The following is a 16,246-nucleotide window of genomic DNA, read 5'->3' on the forward strand; positions in this document are numbered from 1 at the left end:
GATTAAGACTTCCTAGTCCTGACAGTGCCCTATTGGAATTGTTGTTTTAATTCGTTTGGGCATTTTATCTGGTTTCTTTTCATTAGTGCAGCAGCCAGAGCCCTGAGACAGCAAACCCTCTCCAGGCTCCTTGAGGAGAATTCTAGTCTTTGGGGTCCTGGTCTTACAAGAATCTTGGCTTGGCTGTTTCCTGGAAGCTGGACTCTGACCATGGAACACAATCCAGACACAGCAGAGGCTCCCTGATCTGCCTTCTGAGCAGCTCTCTGTCAAGAGGGAAGCAGCCAAACATGTCCCAAGCCATGAAGCTGCCTGGCCCCAGCCCTGTGTTTTATCAGTGATGTGATCTGCCCTCCAGAGCAGCCATGGGGCCCCACGTGCAGCTGGGGTGGCTCAGGTCAGAGGGCCAAGAGCTTTGCCGAGAGACACAAGGGTAAATTTTCCACTGCTTTGTAATTTATTTCCAAATACTTTTTATTTATTATAAAGTCAATTTAAAGGTATTATAACCTTTTTTTTTTTTTTTTTTTTTTTTTTTTGTGGAAGAAGAAAAAATTATGCCCACCCTCCTCAGTACAAAGCAGTGGTACTAACCAGGAATCAGGAGGCCTGGATTCTATCTCTCTGCTGCCTCCTTGCGTGTGTGACCAGGGACCAGTCACTTAATTTCCCCACATGCCAAATGGACTTTGAGCATCCACCCATTCTGCCTCTCGGGATTGTTATAAGACTAAATGAATCAATTCCTTTTTGGCAGTGTTCAGGGACTTGTTCAAGGGAAGAATATGGGTTAACCTCTGGACAGTGTGCCTCATGGATGTCCTTCTGTGACCTGAGAGACAGAGAGAGAGAGAGGACAAGAACTGTCATTTGTTTTGACACCTGCCATGAATCAGTCACAGTATATTAGGTGTTTAACTTAACTCATATAACGCTTGTGCAGTATAAAGCAGGCCTTATATGTCCCATTTTACAGATGAGGAAGTTGAGGTTTGGATTGCTACAGTACAGCACCTAAGGTGTGACACTTGGTCAGTGATAGAGCCAGGATTTGAACACAGGTCTCTGACTCCAAAACCTGTGCTCTTTCTTCTACACAAGGTCAGTCTGAAGAAGAGCACACCTGGATTCCCTTCTGGCTCTTCTCTTCCAATTATTCTCATGTCTCAAGTAGTACAGGGAAAGCCTTAGGCACACCATGGTTACTTAGGTACAGCTCTAAAACTTTAAGGGATAATGTTGCCTTCTGACCTTGAACTTATCTCTGCTTCCCCCAGGCCCAGCCTGCTGGATGCAACTAGTCCTGTCCAGTCTTCCCAAGTCTGATCAGGAACACTATGCTTGAACAGAGAGCATGGAACAGGGATGAGACCTCTGAGATGGGGAAGGAATAAGAAAGAGGCAAATGTACCCCTGCTTGGCTCAGGAGGTTTGAATTGTCACAGACCTTTCTTAGAAAAGCAAGACTGGACTCTCAAAAATACCTGGGCACATGTGCAGGGCTTTGCAATGTCTTCTGCGTCTTTTTCAGAAATTCCTGAAAATTCTTCTGATGGCTTGGAATGGCATGGTTTGCAGAAGGCACCCCGCTTCAGCTAGAATTGGCTATGTTGGTGTGAAGGATGAGGGCAGGGGGTGACATCTGCTGGAAATACTGATAAAGCTGTCCTGACAGAAACCCCATAGGGATTCCATAGCACTGTTTGTTTTAAATTGTAGTGTAAAGTGTTCCCAGTCCCCAATATAGGGCATCAACTTAATTCTCCACCAGCAGTAGAACGGGTTCAAGTGATAATCTGTTTTCTTAGAGTAAATTTAGAACCCTTGCTCAGAGTGTCCACATGCCTGGCTAGGCAGGAGATGGGGGAGGTGGGGAGAGGAGACGGCCCCTCATGGCTGGGTCAGAGCCCTCTTGGCTCCAATCCACTTGACAAAGCAGTGAGTACATTTGTATCTATCTCTCTCAGTCTCTCCCTGGACGTCAGACAATGGGCTATGAACGTCAGGCTGCTCCCTTCACATCTCTGCTGGGGGCTTGGAGAGGAGGAGGGGATGGGGAAAGGGCTCCCTATTTAGAAATTGCATTGAGATGGAAAGACAATGTGACACATCGGCTCATGTCAAAGGAGCCCATTCTTCTCGCCTACGGCATTAGCAATTTCCTACCGAGGTTTAATTTTTCTTTTTTTTTTAGAAATTGTTATTTTGTTTTAATATATTTTATTTGTAGCACAACTCAGCAGGCTTTTACTGCTCAGAGCAGCGTGGGGACCTGTCCAAAGGCAGTCACACCACTGCCTGAGAGACTTGGGGTGGGGGGCAGGGCATGTGCACTTTGGCTATTTCTGAGGAGAGGAGGGCATAGGAGTGGAAGGCTGCTAGTTTCTGCCTCAAACCTCCTCCCATTCCACTTTCCATCCCTTCTCCAGTCCCCCTTCCTGCTTCTGAGCAGTCGGGGAGGTGTGTGCGGCAGACTCAGAATGCTCCGGCCAGAGTTGCAGATGAGATGAGAGCACTGGGGGAGGGGAAGCCCAAAGTGAGTCTGGACACCGTCTTCTTTAGAGCCAGAAAAACTGCTCTTCTGCCCCTCTTTCCTTTCCCCATTCAGCCTCCTCCTTTCCCTTCATGTGAAATCCTAGAATGTTGTTGCTGGAAGGAGCCTCTGAGAGCTCCTCATCTAGCTTCATCATCTGACAAATAATGAAACTGACACCCTGAGAAGGGACGTGACTGCCCTGTGGCTGGTTTAGTGCACCAGTTCTGGAACCGGCCTCCCAGTGCCCAGCCCAGTGCCCTTGTTTGCCACTATGCCGTGCCATCTCTGCCCCTCCTTCTCTCCACCCACCCCTAAATCGAAACTCAGATGGTCTTTCTCTGAAAGACAGAATTGAGGGGCAACAATTCTACTTCTTTCTACCTCCTTCCCTCTTTATGTCTGAGTGGCACCCTGGGAGTCTGAATTTGGTCTTTGCCTGTGGGAGTGGGCTTGTCAGGGAAAGAGGTTTTAGAGAGGAAAAGTTCCCATCTTTACATGTTTTTTGTTTGTTTGGTTGGTTGGTTGGTTGGTTTGTGGCTGGTTATGTGACCACAGGTATCAGCATTAACTTGTTAGGGGCAAAGAGAGAGCATGAAGAAGACAACTAAGGCAGGGGTTTTTCTTAATATAAGAAAAAATTATGTTTCTTTTTTATCTCTCTTTCTGAATGAGTATGCCCTCATAAGCATATCTGTCCCTCCGTCCCTCTTTCTCTGTTCTCTGTATCTCTCCCTGTATCTCCTATATTTGTTTCTATATGTCTCAACCTCTGCCTCTCTTTCTCTTGTCTCTGTGTCTCTGTTTCTCTCTGTCTGTCTCATTTCTGTCTCTTTTGTACACACAGATTCACGCACTGCAAATTCAATAGTTATTGACTGACCTGGGAGCCCCAGCCCCTTCACCCAGCCCTTTCAGAGCAGAAACTCCTCCCTGTTCTGTTGAGAAATGCCAGGTCCAGAGCTGCTGCTGGGGTGCCAGAGAGGATGCAGAACCATTTGCCTAGTGTGGAGGCTGAATCCGGGAACAATGAGAAATTATCTGCTAATTCTCGGCTCCTGCCACCTGCTCTGCTCCAAACAGGCTCCTTTGCCTTCAGTTTAGATGTAAATTCCCCTACTTGTTGTAAAGCAAAATATTGATTTCCCTGCATCACAGGCCTGGGCCCTTGGAAGGTCCTGTGCTTTTTCATTCTCTGCAAAGGCAAAACAAGGTGCTTTGTTCTGTGAATTTCCCCAAGAACTCAGGAGGGGGAGGGAGAAATCGCCCGCGGAGTGGCAGAGTTGCCATAAACATGGGTAGAGAGCAGTTCTTCTCCATTTGTATTTTACACAAACACAAAACTGCTGCCTCGGAAACTGCTAGTGATCATGTAACAAGGGGCCTCCCAGGAACTAAGCTCTGCATTGGGAGGTGGAGAGGAAGATGACAGGGCTTCTGGGCTCCTCAGGTGGGTTCCAGAACCACTGGGAAGCAAATGGGGACTCCACAGCCTCACCTGTTCTTGGAACAGCAACCGAGTACCTCCTTCAGGAAGGCGGCCTGGATTGCATAGTGTCTCCGGGATCAAGCCTGCTCAGTCCCCCTGGCCTGAGTTTCTAGCCCTCTCCTATCGTAGGCTCCTGAGATCAGGGTGAAAGGTCTGAACCCGCCACAATTGTCCATCCCTCCCCACCTCCCTAACGCTGTGCCCACGCTACGATTGCAGCAACTGGGTCTTCAGCACCGTGGACAGAGCCAAGGAGCGCTTTTCCAAAGCAAAAACCGCCTGGTCCAGCCTACGTCCTCGCAGGCCTCTGCTTGGCGCTCTGTAGCTGCCGGGGACTCTCAAGTCCACGGGCCCGCTAGCACGGCTGGCGCAGATGGCGCATGTGGAGACCGCCAGGAGCTGGGGCTCCGAATCTCCTCCCTCTGGAACGTGAGTCACCGCCCTAGCCACTTCCAATTAGCGTGCTAATTAGGAGGAAAGACCCTCCTCCCCCGTCCGCCACCCGGTACACACCAGGCCCGCGGCTTCCGGAGGTTCCAGCTAAAGTTTCCTTCCCAGCTCCGGGGAAGCTGGAGCTTCGGGTGAGCCGCACACAGGAAGGGGCCCATCCGCCGACACGCCAAGGACGCAAGATTTTCGTGACAGGGCCCCCGCAGGGCCGCACCCGGTGGCGGCCCATAGATCTCCACGGCTGAGTGCGGTGCTTCGGAACCCCTCAGCCAACCTGCTCCTGGACCTCACGCCATAGTTCCTGGAAGGGAAGTCTGCCTTAAGTCTAGCCTCAACCCTCCCGTTTTGTTTTCCGTCTTTCTGGCCCTTGTTATGCTTCATAGTAAGATACATTATCTCCGGTGGTGTTCCACAGCTGCGGGGAGGTGGGTCTGGCGGGAACAGAGCGCTCTCTTGAAATGCCCCCCATTCCTATTTGCCAGAAACTTTCCCCTCCCGTTGCCATGGAGAGAGACGGCCGCTGCCTCCCGTTGCCATAGCAACGTGCGGGTATCGTGGACCGCAGGATTGCGGGGCTCAGAAAGTCTTTCTGCAGTTCGAATAGCCCCGCAGTCTTGGGGTCTTCTGCCTCCAAAGCTGAGGACCTGGGACCAATCTGACTAACTTCTCCCGTTAGGAACCTTGACCGAGGTTCTCCCACCCCCAGCCAGGTCACCCATCTTTCTGTTAATGGGTTTATCTATTTCGTTGCCAGTTGTGTGGCATGTGGCAATTTACCCAGTGTTTTCGCAAATCCTATCTTTATATTCCCGGGCAGCCTGTGCTGCACTCGTTATCATTATACCCCTTTTACAGAGTGGGAAATTGAGGCTCAGAGAGGCCCAAGGTCACACCAGGCAGTGAGTGTGGGGTCAGATCCCAGGCTCCACCCTCCAGGGTGCTGGACAACCGGGCTCCCCTGCCTCGAACCCGCGGGGACTCAGACCTGTCCCCGGGTGTGGAGGGGGCGGCCGCGAGGCGCCAGACTTGCCAGCTGCCGCGGGATACCACGTGAGGGGCGGAGACCCTGCGGGGAAATGATTAAAAGCTGAACGGAGCCGCAGGGGGCCGCTGCGGGGAGGGTCTTCTTGGGGCCGCCTTGCCCCGCCCCAGTCCAGCGGCAGCAAGGGTTCAGGCGGCTGCTTGGAGAGCCGGGGTGTCCCGGGCATGAGCGGGGTGTGGGGGACCGGGGGGCCTCGGTGCCAGGCGGCGCTCGCGGTCCTGGCCTCTCTGTGCCGGGCCCGGCCGCCCCCTCTCGGGCTGGACGTGGAGACTTGTCGGAGCTTCGAGCTACAGCCCCCAGAGAGGAGTCCGAGCGCGGCCGACACAGGTAACGGGAACCCCGAGCCCCCCTCTCTTCCTGGGTTCTCGCCCCGACCATCCTCTGTCCCCAGAGCCCCGGCACTGGGAGCCCCTTAATCTAGACAGAGAACTCCAGCTCAGGATCCTGGATTCGGAATGAGCCTCAGCCTGTGCCCCGTTCCACCGCCCACAGGGCAAGCGGAGAGACGTGAAGGGGACCCGGGAGGCAGAGGATCCCTGAGCTCCCTCCCGTGTGACTCTACAGGACTCCAGCGCAAAGCCGCGCTCCTCGGGTGCCGTGCCCCTCGGGGGCCTCAGTTTCCCTGGTGTCTCTCCGCTCACCCTGCGGGCTATCTGCCAGGGAAGGGGTCTGTGGAGCGAGTAGGAGACCAGGAAGTAGCAACTCGTCTCTTGGGTTGTCAGGGTCCCAAGGTCCGTCTGTCGGTCTGCGCGTCCGTTTGTCTGTTCTCTCGGGGAACCCGTCCGAGCCCCCTGGTCTCAGGGAGAAACTTAGGTCTGCGAGCCGCACGAGGTCTTTGTGTCCGGACGTCTCTCCGGCTGTGAGTGGCTTTCTGCGTCTCCGCTGGGGGGGGGGGGGGCGGGGGGACGGGGGGCGGGGTGGGGGAGGGTGTCTCGGCATCCTCCCCCACCCTCGCCCCTATAACTCGCTCCCTCGGTCTCTCTCTGACTCACTCGGACTCGGGGCCGGTGCGCGACCGAGCCGGTGCCTCCCGCCGACTTTGCCAAACGGGCGCCTCCTGCCCGAACGGCGCGGACCCTGCGCTGGACGCAGCCCCCGGCGGCCGCCGAGCCCAGGCGGGAGCCCGAGCCGAGGCGAGCTCGCCGGAGCCGGTGAGTCGGGAGCTCGAGCCCCGCGGGGCCCGGGCTCGGCGCGCGCGGCTGCGGGGTCTCTCGGGAGTCGCGACAGCGGGAATGGCGTGTCGCGCCCTGGCGGCGGGAGCCGCGGGAGGATAGGCGGCCGGCCGGCCCGGGTATTTACTTGCCGCACCAGCGCCGTGCGGCCGCGCTCGCCCGCCGCAGCCGGGCTTCTTTGTCCGGATGCCGACGCCTGGAGGGTCCTGGGCGGCAGGGAGCACCCGGTCGTCCTCCCTCCGGAGGGGAGGGGCTGTGGGGCAGTGCGAAGCCTCGAGAGGATGCAGAGTGGGGGTGGGGAGATCCTGCAGGGACCGTGGCGCCGGGATTCCTTTGGCTCCGCAGACACCACCCCTCCTTGTCCCCCGGACTCTGACCCCGGTGGCGCTGGGCCTAGGGGTAAGCGAGGGTCGCCCCTGCGGTTCCGCACCAACAGCGCGGGAAAGGGAGGAAGGGGCCGCGGGAGGCGGGAATTTCGTCTCCAGGCGCGTCTCAAGGGACCAGAAGCCGGGGACTGGAACGGCGGTTCCTGGAGCAGGTACAGGTGGGGTAAGCTCCCCGAGGCTACAGCTTTCAGGGCCCTGTTTTCAGTTGAGGTTAAAGGTCAGAGCTCTTGGTAGGTCCTAGGTTAGCAACAGGGCCGCTGAGGGAGAGAAGGAGTAGATGGAGGGTAGTGGCCCAGGGGAGGATTTTGTGTGTGAGGGGGTTGTGCCCAGCCTTGGGCGCATCTCAGCCCTGTGGGGGTTGTAGGGGGCGCTGCTCTCGCGCAAGCGCTCTCTCTGGCCTTGGCAGTGTTTGATCAATGGGTTGATTACTGCAGCAGAAGGGACTGAGGTTAGACATAAAGAAGAACTTTCAGAGGGTGGTACAGGGATGGATGTTGGAGAGGTAATTCTCCCTCTTTAAGAATCTCAGAATAGATTAGGCCCAGCAAGTATTAGATTTTCGTTCTCTGGTGCCATCATCTACACCACCCAACTCCCCATACCCCCCAGATACACAATTTTCCCCAAGTTAGGGAGTCTCTTCCTGCTTGCCTATCCAGGTCCCTTCCTCCTTTCCTGCAATAATTCATTTCCAGTGGGGCCCTCTATGTTGGTTCTGACCCCTCAAACTCTAAAGGGGATCATTCAAGGTGAGAACACACCTGTCGAGTTCCAGCTGGCGTGGAGGCTGCCCCCCTCTCCTGTCGGTCCAGAGCAGAAATGCCACAGAGGGCAGGGGGCAGTGTGCGTTGTGGGGAGGGTGTATGTGTGTGAAACATTCTGATGCAGGTGTTCTGGTGTTCTGACTCCAGAGGGAAACCCCACAGTCTGGAATGACAGGTACCTGTGGCCAGGCTGAGGGTGAGAGAAGGTTGAGGAAGGTGAGCAAGCAGGCCCAGATGAATCAGTGTGCCTTCCCTGCAGGCTGCTTGAGAAAGCGAGCTTGACTTGTCAGCCCTGGGGTACTTTAACTTTGGCTGCTGAGTCACAAGCCTCAGGAAGCCCCTGGGGGGCCAAGTTAGGGGGCTGAAAGGAGGAGGCAGAAGGAGACCATTGGTCATAGCAAAAGAAAATGGTTGAGAGTGGCTTTGAGTTCTTGGGGTTTAAGTGAGCACAAGGTCTGGGGAGATGCTGTTCAGCTCAGGACCAGGCCCCCAGGTATCCTACTTCCTAGCTTAGTCCCTGCATCCCAAAGCCACTGCCTGGGTCCAGATTCTACAGTCAGAGAAATGCTGGATCTTTTCATTTGTATTTTCGTGAAAAATGCAAGTGACTAGTGCACGCCTAGTTCTCTTTACCTCTGTACGTTTTCCCCTGCCATCCTCCCACTGAAAGTCTCTAGCTCACGGGATCTCTAGTAACACCCCGAGATTCAACAATTGAGATGCAGGCTCTGCTGTCATTTCCTGGGACCCCCTCTGTATATGGTCCGTGCTAGGAGTTGCACAGGAAATCTCAATCAGATCTCCTTAGCTTTCATGACTTGGAAATACCTCTACACAAACTGTCCCAGATAAAAGCAAGTTCCATTTTTCTTTAAAAATTCTAAAGGCAAAGTGTCTGCTTTCTTCCTTAATACACACCCCCACCCCTGCCTCAAGTGGACACTGACAGGCAGTTCCCTACCTTCTTCATGCCATTTGCCTTGTGGAGATGAATGAGTTTGCTCCACAGGCCAAATTGCAGAGTGTTGGGTGTGGGTAGGGAGAGTTCTGGATTTGAGGTAATAAGCAGAGGTTCAGAGGTATTCCAAAAAATTCAGGGGCCTGATGGGAGATCCTGAGCTGCCCTGCCCCTTCCAGGCTGGCAGCCAGGAATGGTTATTCTCTAGGTTATGTGTGGCCATGAGATGTATGTAATGTTTGTTCATTTCTCTAATGACTGGAGATGTTATGTGACTCAGCTACCTGGATTTTAAGTTGGTCTTTTGCAGCACAGATACTATTATTTCTCCTGCTTGTGATGGGAGGTTAAATGCATAGCACTTAATCAAAACAGGAAAGTCCTGTTTCTATAACTAAATAATCAGTTACTCCCTCACTCCTTGCTGGAAGGAAGAAATTCTGAGGATTTCACCTTTTTTGAGGAAAGGTGCAATGTACAATCCTTTAGAATGTACATCCTTGAGATAATGTTCTGATTTTATGGAGTGTCTTGAGCTTTAAGATTCTAGAACCAGGGGAAAGTATCTAGGAGGTGCAGAGTGCTTGGATTTACAGTTCTAGAAGTTTTCTTCTACCTCTGACTATGTTCTCTGTCCTCCATGTCCACAGAGTTGGGGGTATAATGTGGCTGCAAAAAATTAGGGCTAAGACTGAGCCATCTGTATCTAGCCAGGTTTCTTTAGGGTCTGTGGAAGGCTGTCTGGAGTGTGCAAAAAGCAGGGTACGAGAAAGTCCTGCCTGAGCTAGCCAGCACCCCTGCTGGTCCTGCTTAGGAAAAGAGGTCTCTGAGCCCTGAAGGACTGAGTCACACTTAGGAACTTTAATCTGAGAGGGCTTTGAAAGCAGAGGTGAACAGGACTTCCAGCTGTGGACGCTCTAGGTATATGACAGTGTCATCCTTCCCTTCTCTCTTTGTTGATCTGTTTTTCTTGCTCCATGTGGACCCAGGCAGATCTCGCCTCTCAGTACTTGCAGGTATAAACAGGAGGGGGGGTGGGTAGAGGGAAAGACTCTTTCTGGCTTTCTGTCTGTCCCCACCCCAATCACCCCAGCCTTGATCTCCACACATCTCAGAGGGGCCACAAGCCCTGACCAATCAAGCAAAAAGGTACAGTTACCATCTGCCAAAATAATAATACTAATAATTGCTAAATTAATGCCAACGCTCTGTTAGCTATAGCACTCCGCATTAGCCTCCAATTTATCTCTGAATCCCCTAATGATGGTGGAAGCCGGTGCCCAGTCATAAAGCTTGTGCGGCCATAATTAGCCCGGCATTGTCTCTCCTCATCACAGCTTTTTCAGGAGCGTTAATTCCTTCTCTGTTTGGACTCTGCTAATTATCCCCATCGGTAGTTCAGCCTGGATCTCTGAAAGAAGGAATGGAAGCACAGGTTCTCTGCTCCCCCCTCCCCTAACCCTGAATTTTAATTACAGCAGGTTCTCCTAATAAATTTACAAGCCACGGAAGAGTTTATTATTAATGGACCACGTCTGTAAGCCTTAGAACAGAATAGCTCCTGTTCCTGCAACACACACACACACACACACACAAACACACACACACACACTGTCAGGTATTTCTTTGCTACATCTCTGGATGAGGTGTTTCCAGGCGCCACTGGTTATTTGCCTGGTGCCTGGTGGGTAACCTGTAGTGTCTATACTTTCCAGGGAAGAAGGAAGAGATGGGGGGTGAGGAGGTTGTTCATAATCCTCGTCTCCGGGTTTTTACCCAGGTACAGAGGATCAGGCCAAATAGTTGAGAATGCCTCCCACACTCTCCTGGTTATAACAAAGAAGTGCCTGTCCCCCCTCCCCCACAGCTTCCCTGCCCAGCTTTCCACTCAGCCCCCAATCCCTTCAGGGGCCTGGCTCAGAAGCTTGGACTTTGGCATCAGAAAATCCCAGGTTTAAATCCCAGTTCTTCTGCTTAATGTGATGTATCCTTGAATAAGTTACTTAGTTAATACCTCTAAACTGAGTTACTTTATCTTTGTGAGGTGCATGCTCATATCTTAGGGAGGCTGTAAAGATTAAATGAGAGAATGTAAGGGGCACAGTGCTAACCATGTAGAAATAAATAACAAATAATTATTAATATTAATGTATTAATAATATTAATGGTTACTAATATTAATTAATATTAATGGTTCTGCCGAGAGTCTTTTCCATTCCCAGACGTGACACTATTCTTTCCAGTCTCTTGGGACTCTGCATTTCTTGCTGTTTGATCTCTGGGTTGTATTTGTCTATGTCTCTTTCTGTGTCTAAATGAGACCCCCTCAGCCCAGGCAGCCTCTGCTCTGCACAGGCCAGCCCTTACACCAAACGGTTTCAGCAACCCCAAGCTCGGAAGCCAGCTTTCTCCAGCTCTGGAGGAAGCAGAGAAAAGGGTCCTTTCTTTTCGCTTCCTCTCCCCAGTTTATCTTTTCAATTACAGTCTGTTAGCAAAACTGCCTGTTACTGTTACAAAATGGGTTTTCCTGACATGGAAACACATTAGAAAAATGGGAACAATAGCAAGTTATAAGAACTGCTGATGAATCTTAACACTATGGGTGGAGAGAAGGGGAGGGGGCGCCAGGGCTCTGTCTTTGGAGAAAGAAGTGTCAGTGAAGAGAGATAAGCAAGCCCTGGGTTGCTAATTAATAACCCAGCATTTTCCAGGGAGAGAGGGAGGCCATGAGCCATTACCGCTGCTGGACAGTCTCACTTAAGGTGACAAGCAGTTCCTGCCCTCATAGGCTTCAGGGAGATCTTAACTTCTCTGGAGAGAAGAGGGGCCTGAGGTGTCTTAGATGCTTTGCCCTGTAGACCACAGGTCCCCCCACAGGGGGACCACAGGTGTCCCCCTTCCCTGTCTCCGCAGGCCCAGCTTTGGGTTCATTCTGCATGGAAAAACAAAAAGCAAAACATGAAATAAAATAGTTGACATTTGGGGAGCATTTACCATATACCAGGAACTATGCTCAAAGTCTTAGTTTATTTCATCTTCCTAATGACTCTGTAAAGTAGGAATAATTAGAATCCCCATCAAATAAAAGAGGAAACCAAAGTTTGGAGAAAGTGAAGTAACTTGCTCAGGGTCACACAGTTAGAAATGTGGATGAATGCTCTCTGTGGTCATTCTGGTGCTGGCACTCACCTAAGCTATCTGCCCAGTGTCTGATCCCTCAGTGAAGTCAGCTTCCCTGCCACGGTTAGAAACCACACGCACCTGTGCCACGCCAGGTCCAGGTGTGTTTCCAAAGCCTAGTTCCACGGCTCCTTGGTCTCCCAGAGGCTGCTGGGTAATTGGCCAGTCAGATTTCCCAAACCAGGTGCCCATGGAATACTGGATTCTTCTGACACCTGAATAAAGATGTTTCACACCTAATGTTGAGTAATGGACCAGACTTCCTTTTCCAAATTTCCAAGAAAACTTTGCAGAAGCATGGCATGTTCTTGCAATTGCTGATTTTTCTTCCATGATTTTCTTTTTACTCCTTTGGAGCTCCCACCTGTGGACAGTAACAACGAAACTGGACACATAGCAAGCAAATGGGTATTGACAGAAAAACTTGGAGATGTGAGATCTTTAATATAGTACATGTTATGTCTTGAGATCTAGCTATATATGAAATATTTATATTCTTTCTGCTAGTAAGATCGTCCCTAGTTTGTAAGGATAAAGTTAAAGCTATCTCTATTAGCGTTCGTGACTTGCAGAATATGCCTCATGCAGTTCTGCCAACGAAACTTTTCCAAACTAGGGTATATTCAAAGCTAGACTTGGCAGAATTAGGTGATTCTAATAAAACAGCTAATATTTATTATATTTTTTACTACTTTCCAGGCACTGTCCTCAGCACTTTTGATCTCTCTCTCTTTTTTTTTAATGTTTATTTTTAGAGAGAGAGACAGAGTGTGAGTGGGGGAGGGGCAGAGAGAGCAGGAGACACAGAGTCTGAAGCAGGCTCCAGGCTCCAGGCTCTGAGCTATCAGTACAGAGCCCGACGAGGGGCTGGAACCCACTTACCGTGAGATCATGACCTGAGCTGAAGTTAGGATGCTTAACTGACTGAGCCACCGAGGCACCCCTGATCTCTCTTTTTTTTTTTTTTTAAATATTTTTTTAACATTTATTTATTTTTGAGACAGAGAGACAGAGCATGAGCAGGGGAGGGGCAGAGAGAGAGGGAGACACAGAATCCGAAACAGGCTCCAGGCTCTGAGCTGTCAGCACAGAGCCCGACGCGGGGCTCGAACCCACAGACCGTGAGATCATGACCTGAGCCAAAGTCGGATGCTTAACCGACCAAGCCACCCAGGCGCCCCACTCCTGATCTCTTTTAAACTTCACAATGACCCTATGAAGTAGATGCTATTATTATACCCATATGACAGAAGAGGAAATTGAGGCTTCATTGAGAGATTAAGTGGCTTGGTTTAAAGCCGGTGGAGATGGACATTGAATGAGCCCAGTCTGACCCCAGGACCGTGATTCTTTCCCTCCAGGCTAAAGAGGAAATAAAGAAGGAAGGAGGGAGAGAGGAAGAATACAAAGATTTAGGAAGTACTTTCTAATTTTCAGTGCTATAGTAAGGGCTTCCTCCCTTACTGGAGGGTTGCCTCTCTCTGGTCTTGAAGCTAGTGCCTGATAGTGCTATGAAATATGAAGAACACCGGATCGGGACTCAAAAGACGGCTGTGTTGCCATCAAAACTCTATCTGCCTCATAGTGTCAAGGTTCAAACAAGATGAGTAGGAAAAAGGCTTTGAAGGCTGCTTGTGCACCTGCGATTTGCTACAGAGCAACAGGTCCTGGTGGCCTGACCCCAGCAGGCCTGGGGTGGGAAGGCACACATCATAGCTGATCTGGGCCTTGGCACAGTCCTTAGACCATACAGGAGACTACGCCTCCCAGCCCCAGTGGATCTTCAACCAGGATATGTCTGCTGGCTGAGCTCAAGGCCACGTATAGTGATTTTACAGGGGCTAAATCCTGTTCAGTCACTCCCTGCCCTGGCCTAATTCTGCTCTTACCAGCCTTGCTAACCACCTCGTATCGCCAGTGAGGGTGAATCCACTCAGCAACAGGACCCGGTTCTCCTGCAGTCAGTCCTGCCAGCGAGGCATCCTGGAAGGAGCTTCTCCACGAAGAGGGAGGGCTTCTTGGTCTTACATAACCGGTATTGAGCACTGGGTGCTGATTCCCAATAATCCACACCTCTTCCTGCCCTAATCACAGCTCCGAGGGAACTACAGCGGGGGTCACGTGCACAAGTATTCAAAATAGCAACCACACCGAGGAAAAACTGATTCCCTCGGCCCACCCCCTTCCCCCACCTCTCTTCTCATTTATGAATTCAGTTTTTTGTCAGGCTGAACATTTAAATGCACTCTATGCTCTCTGGATTCCCCCATTTCTCCCCCTTTCTCATTAAAATTCTAATTATTACCAGAGCAAGTAAGATGTATGATCAAAGGGAAGCAAAGCCCTAGAAATACCTTTTTTTGTTTTAAGGTGACTCATAGTGTAGAGAATGCCTCCAGAACAGCTGTAACCGAGAACAGGTGTGAAGGGGTCTAGAGATGGCTGGATACTCAGAATAAGGACCCGTAGGATCTGCCGTAGCTTTCCTGGTGAACCCCAGGGCCATAAAGGCCTAAAGAAACAGTCTCCAAACCATTTAGGTAATGAACTCATAACAGCACAAATTATTTCATTTAATGCCTCCAATGTATATTTGTTCCCATGTTGCCTACACATCTGGGCTGTAGCTCCATTCTACGGCTTCCTAGCTGTGTGACCCTGGGCAGTCTAATCCTCTGTGCCTCACTTTCTTCATCTGCAAAATGAAAGTAATAATCACATCTGTTTCACTGGAGACTGTTCAATGAGCAAATGCATAAAAAAGCACTTTGTACCTTGGACATAGTAATGTTCAAAACTAAATCCAATAATAAAATGCTATCATTTCTATTACTATCAACCTGTATATTGCAGTTGTGATTTATTGTTTTTAAGATAATAAATAAATAAATGTTAGAACAATCTGGTATTTTTTCTCTTGTGCCCTCATGACGCACGCACACACACGCACTAGAAACCTTTACTTTAGAAGCTAACTTAGAATCAGCTTTCTGGATCCCTGGCAGTCTCTGTGTGGAGGACTAACCCTGGCTCCTTTGGCCAGGGAGAGGCCCCGATGTCTCTGTGCAGGGGCCTGGGGTAGGTGGCTGTAGTAGTTGGTTCAGGCCAGTACCCTGCATCTGGGGAGTCAGGAGGCAGTGCCGGCTCCCCAGAGAGGGTAGCTGATGTTCTCACTTCCTTCCCAGGTCCCTCTGGATGGGCGACAGCTTTTCCTGGTGCCTGTGTGCATGAGAGTACTCTGGATGCCCCCCCCACCCCCACCCCAGGAGGGACTCGGCATCTCGGTACTCTAATCTTAGCTTAGCACCTGACACATGCAGGTTGCTCAGTAAATGCTGGTTGAGAGATCATTATAGCCCTTTTATGCGCCATTCATTCTTGCACTCACTCATTCATTCTCGCGTGCGTTTCTGTGCTAGGCCACGAATCAGATAAATATAAGAACGCAGAGTTACAATGGCCTACAGTTTAATCAGGGACAGACAGGCTGGGACAGTGTGAAGAGTCCCAGGCTGGGTGGTGGGCATCTGCACCCTGGTCCAGGCTGTGTGTCTGAACTGTGAACCCAGGCAAGTCCCTTCTCTGGACCACTGCTCTTGTCTGCAAGAGCCCAGCCTGGCCCCAGTATTTCTAGGGTCATTTCTCACCTTTGATCCTAAGATTGCTCGGCCACTGGGCCAGGATAATCCAGAGCCTGCAAACCCACCAGCCTGCAGGGGCCGTGCAGGTAAGGTCATGCCCCTCCAAAGGCAATGCCTGTTGCCACCAGCCAGGAGCACGGGTCTAGTGACCAAGCCAGCTGGCCTCCCCCAGAGTTTCCAGAAATTTGATGTGATGATGATGGCGGTGGAATTGCTCAACTATTCAGTTGCCACGCAAGCCATGCAAGACTCCTCGGCTGGCTTGTTCACAAGTTCACAAATGACCTTTGTGCACACCCTGCCAAGTGTGCCACTGGTTCAGAGCCTTCTGAGCTCTCTAGTCAGAGTGAGAAGAGACCTTGGGCTCTAAGGGTCATTCCTTAAGGAGGAGTAAGAGATCTGCTTCTTCATTTCTTCCAGAGGGAGGCATGGCCCACAGCTCTCCTGGGATGACGGGCATCCTTCTGGAGGCAGGGTTGGCTGGGGCCGACGCAGTGAGCGCTTGCCTCAGAACCAACCACGACATTGAAAATTACCAGTTGTACAGGGGCGCCTGGGTGGCTCCGTCGGTTGAGTGTCGGACTCTTGATTTCGGCTCAGGTCATGATCTCACAGTTTGTGAGTTCGAGCC

General features: G+C 51.2%; 1 protein-coding gene across 10 annotated transcripts in view; it reads left to right on the plus strand.

Annotated features, from left to right (window-relative positions):
- Window positions 1-5,538: 5,538 nt before the first annotated feature.
- Window positions 5,539-16,246, plus strand: part of SYT6 (synaptotagmin 6) — a 61,897-nt gene continuing 51,189 nt past the window's right edge. For 2 of the 10 annotated variants that reach the window (XM_019457910.2, XM_019457912.2), the window contains exon 1: window positions 5,541-5,841. In XM_019457910.2, the coding sequence (XP_019313455.1) occupies window positions 5,679-5,841 (163 nt within the window). In that variant the 5' untranslated portion in view covers window positions 5,541-5,678. Of the gene's footprint in view, window positions 5,842-6,515; window positions 6,666-16,246 lie in introns of those variants that run through there. The other 8 variants (XR_002082276.2, XR_002082277.2, XM_019457911.2 and 5 more) reach the window with 7 other exon arrangements.

This window comes from Panthera pardus, unplaced genomic scaffold (genome assembly GCF_024362965.1).
Source record: "Panthera pardus isolate Hobbes unplaced genomic scaffold, ASM2436296v1 HiC_scaffold_11, whole genome shotgun sequence".
Lineage (NCBI taxonomy): Eukaryota > Metazoa > Chordata > Mammalia > Carnivora > Felidae > Panthera > Panthera pardus.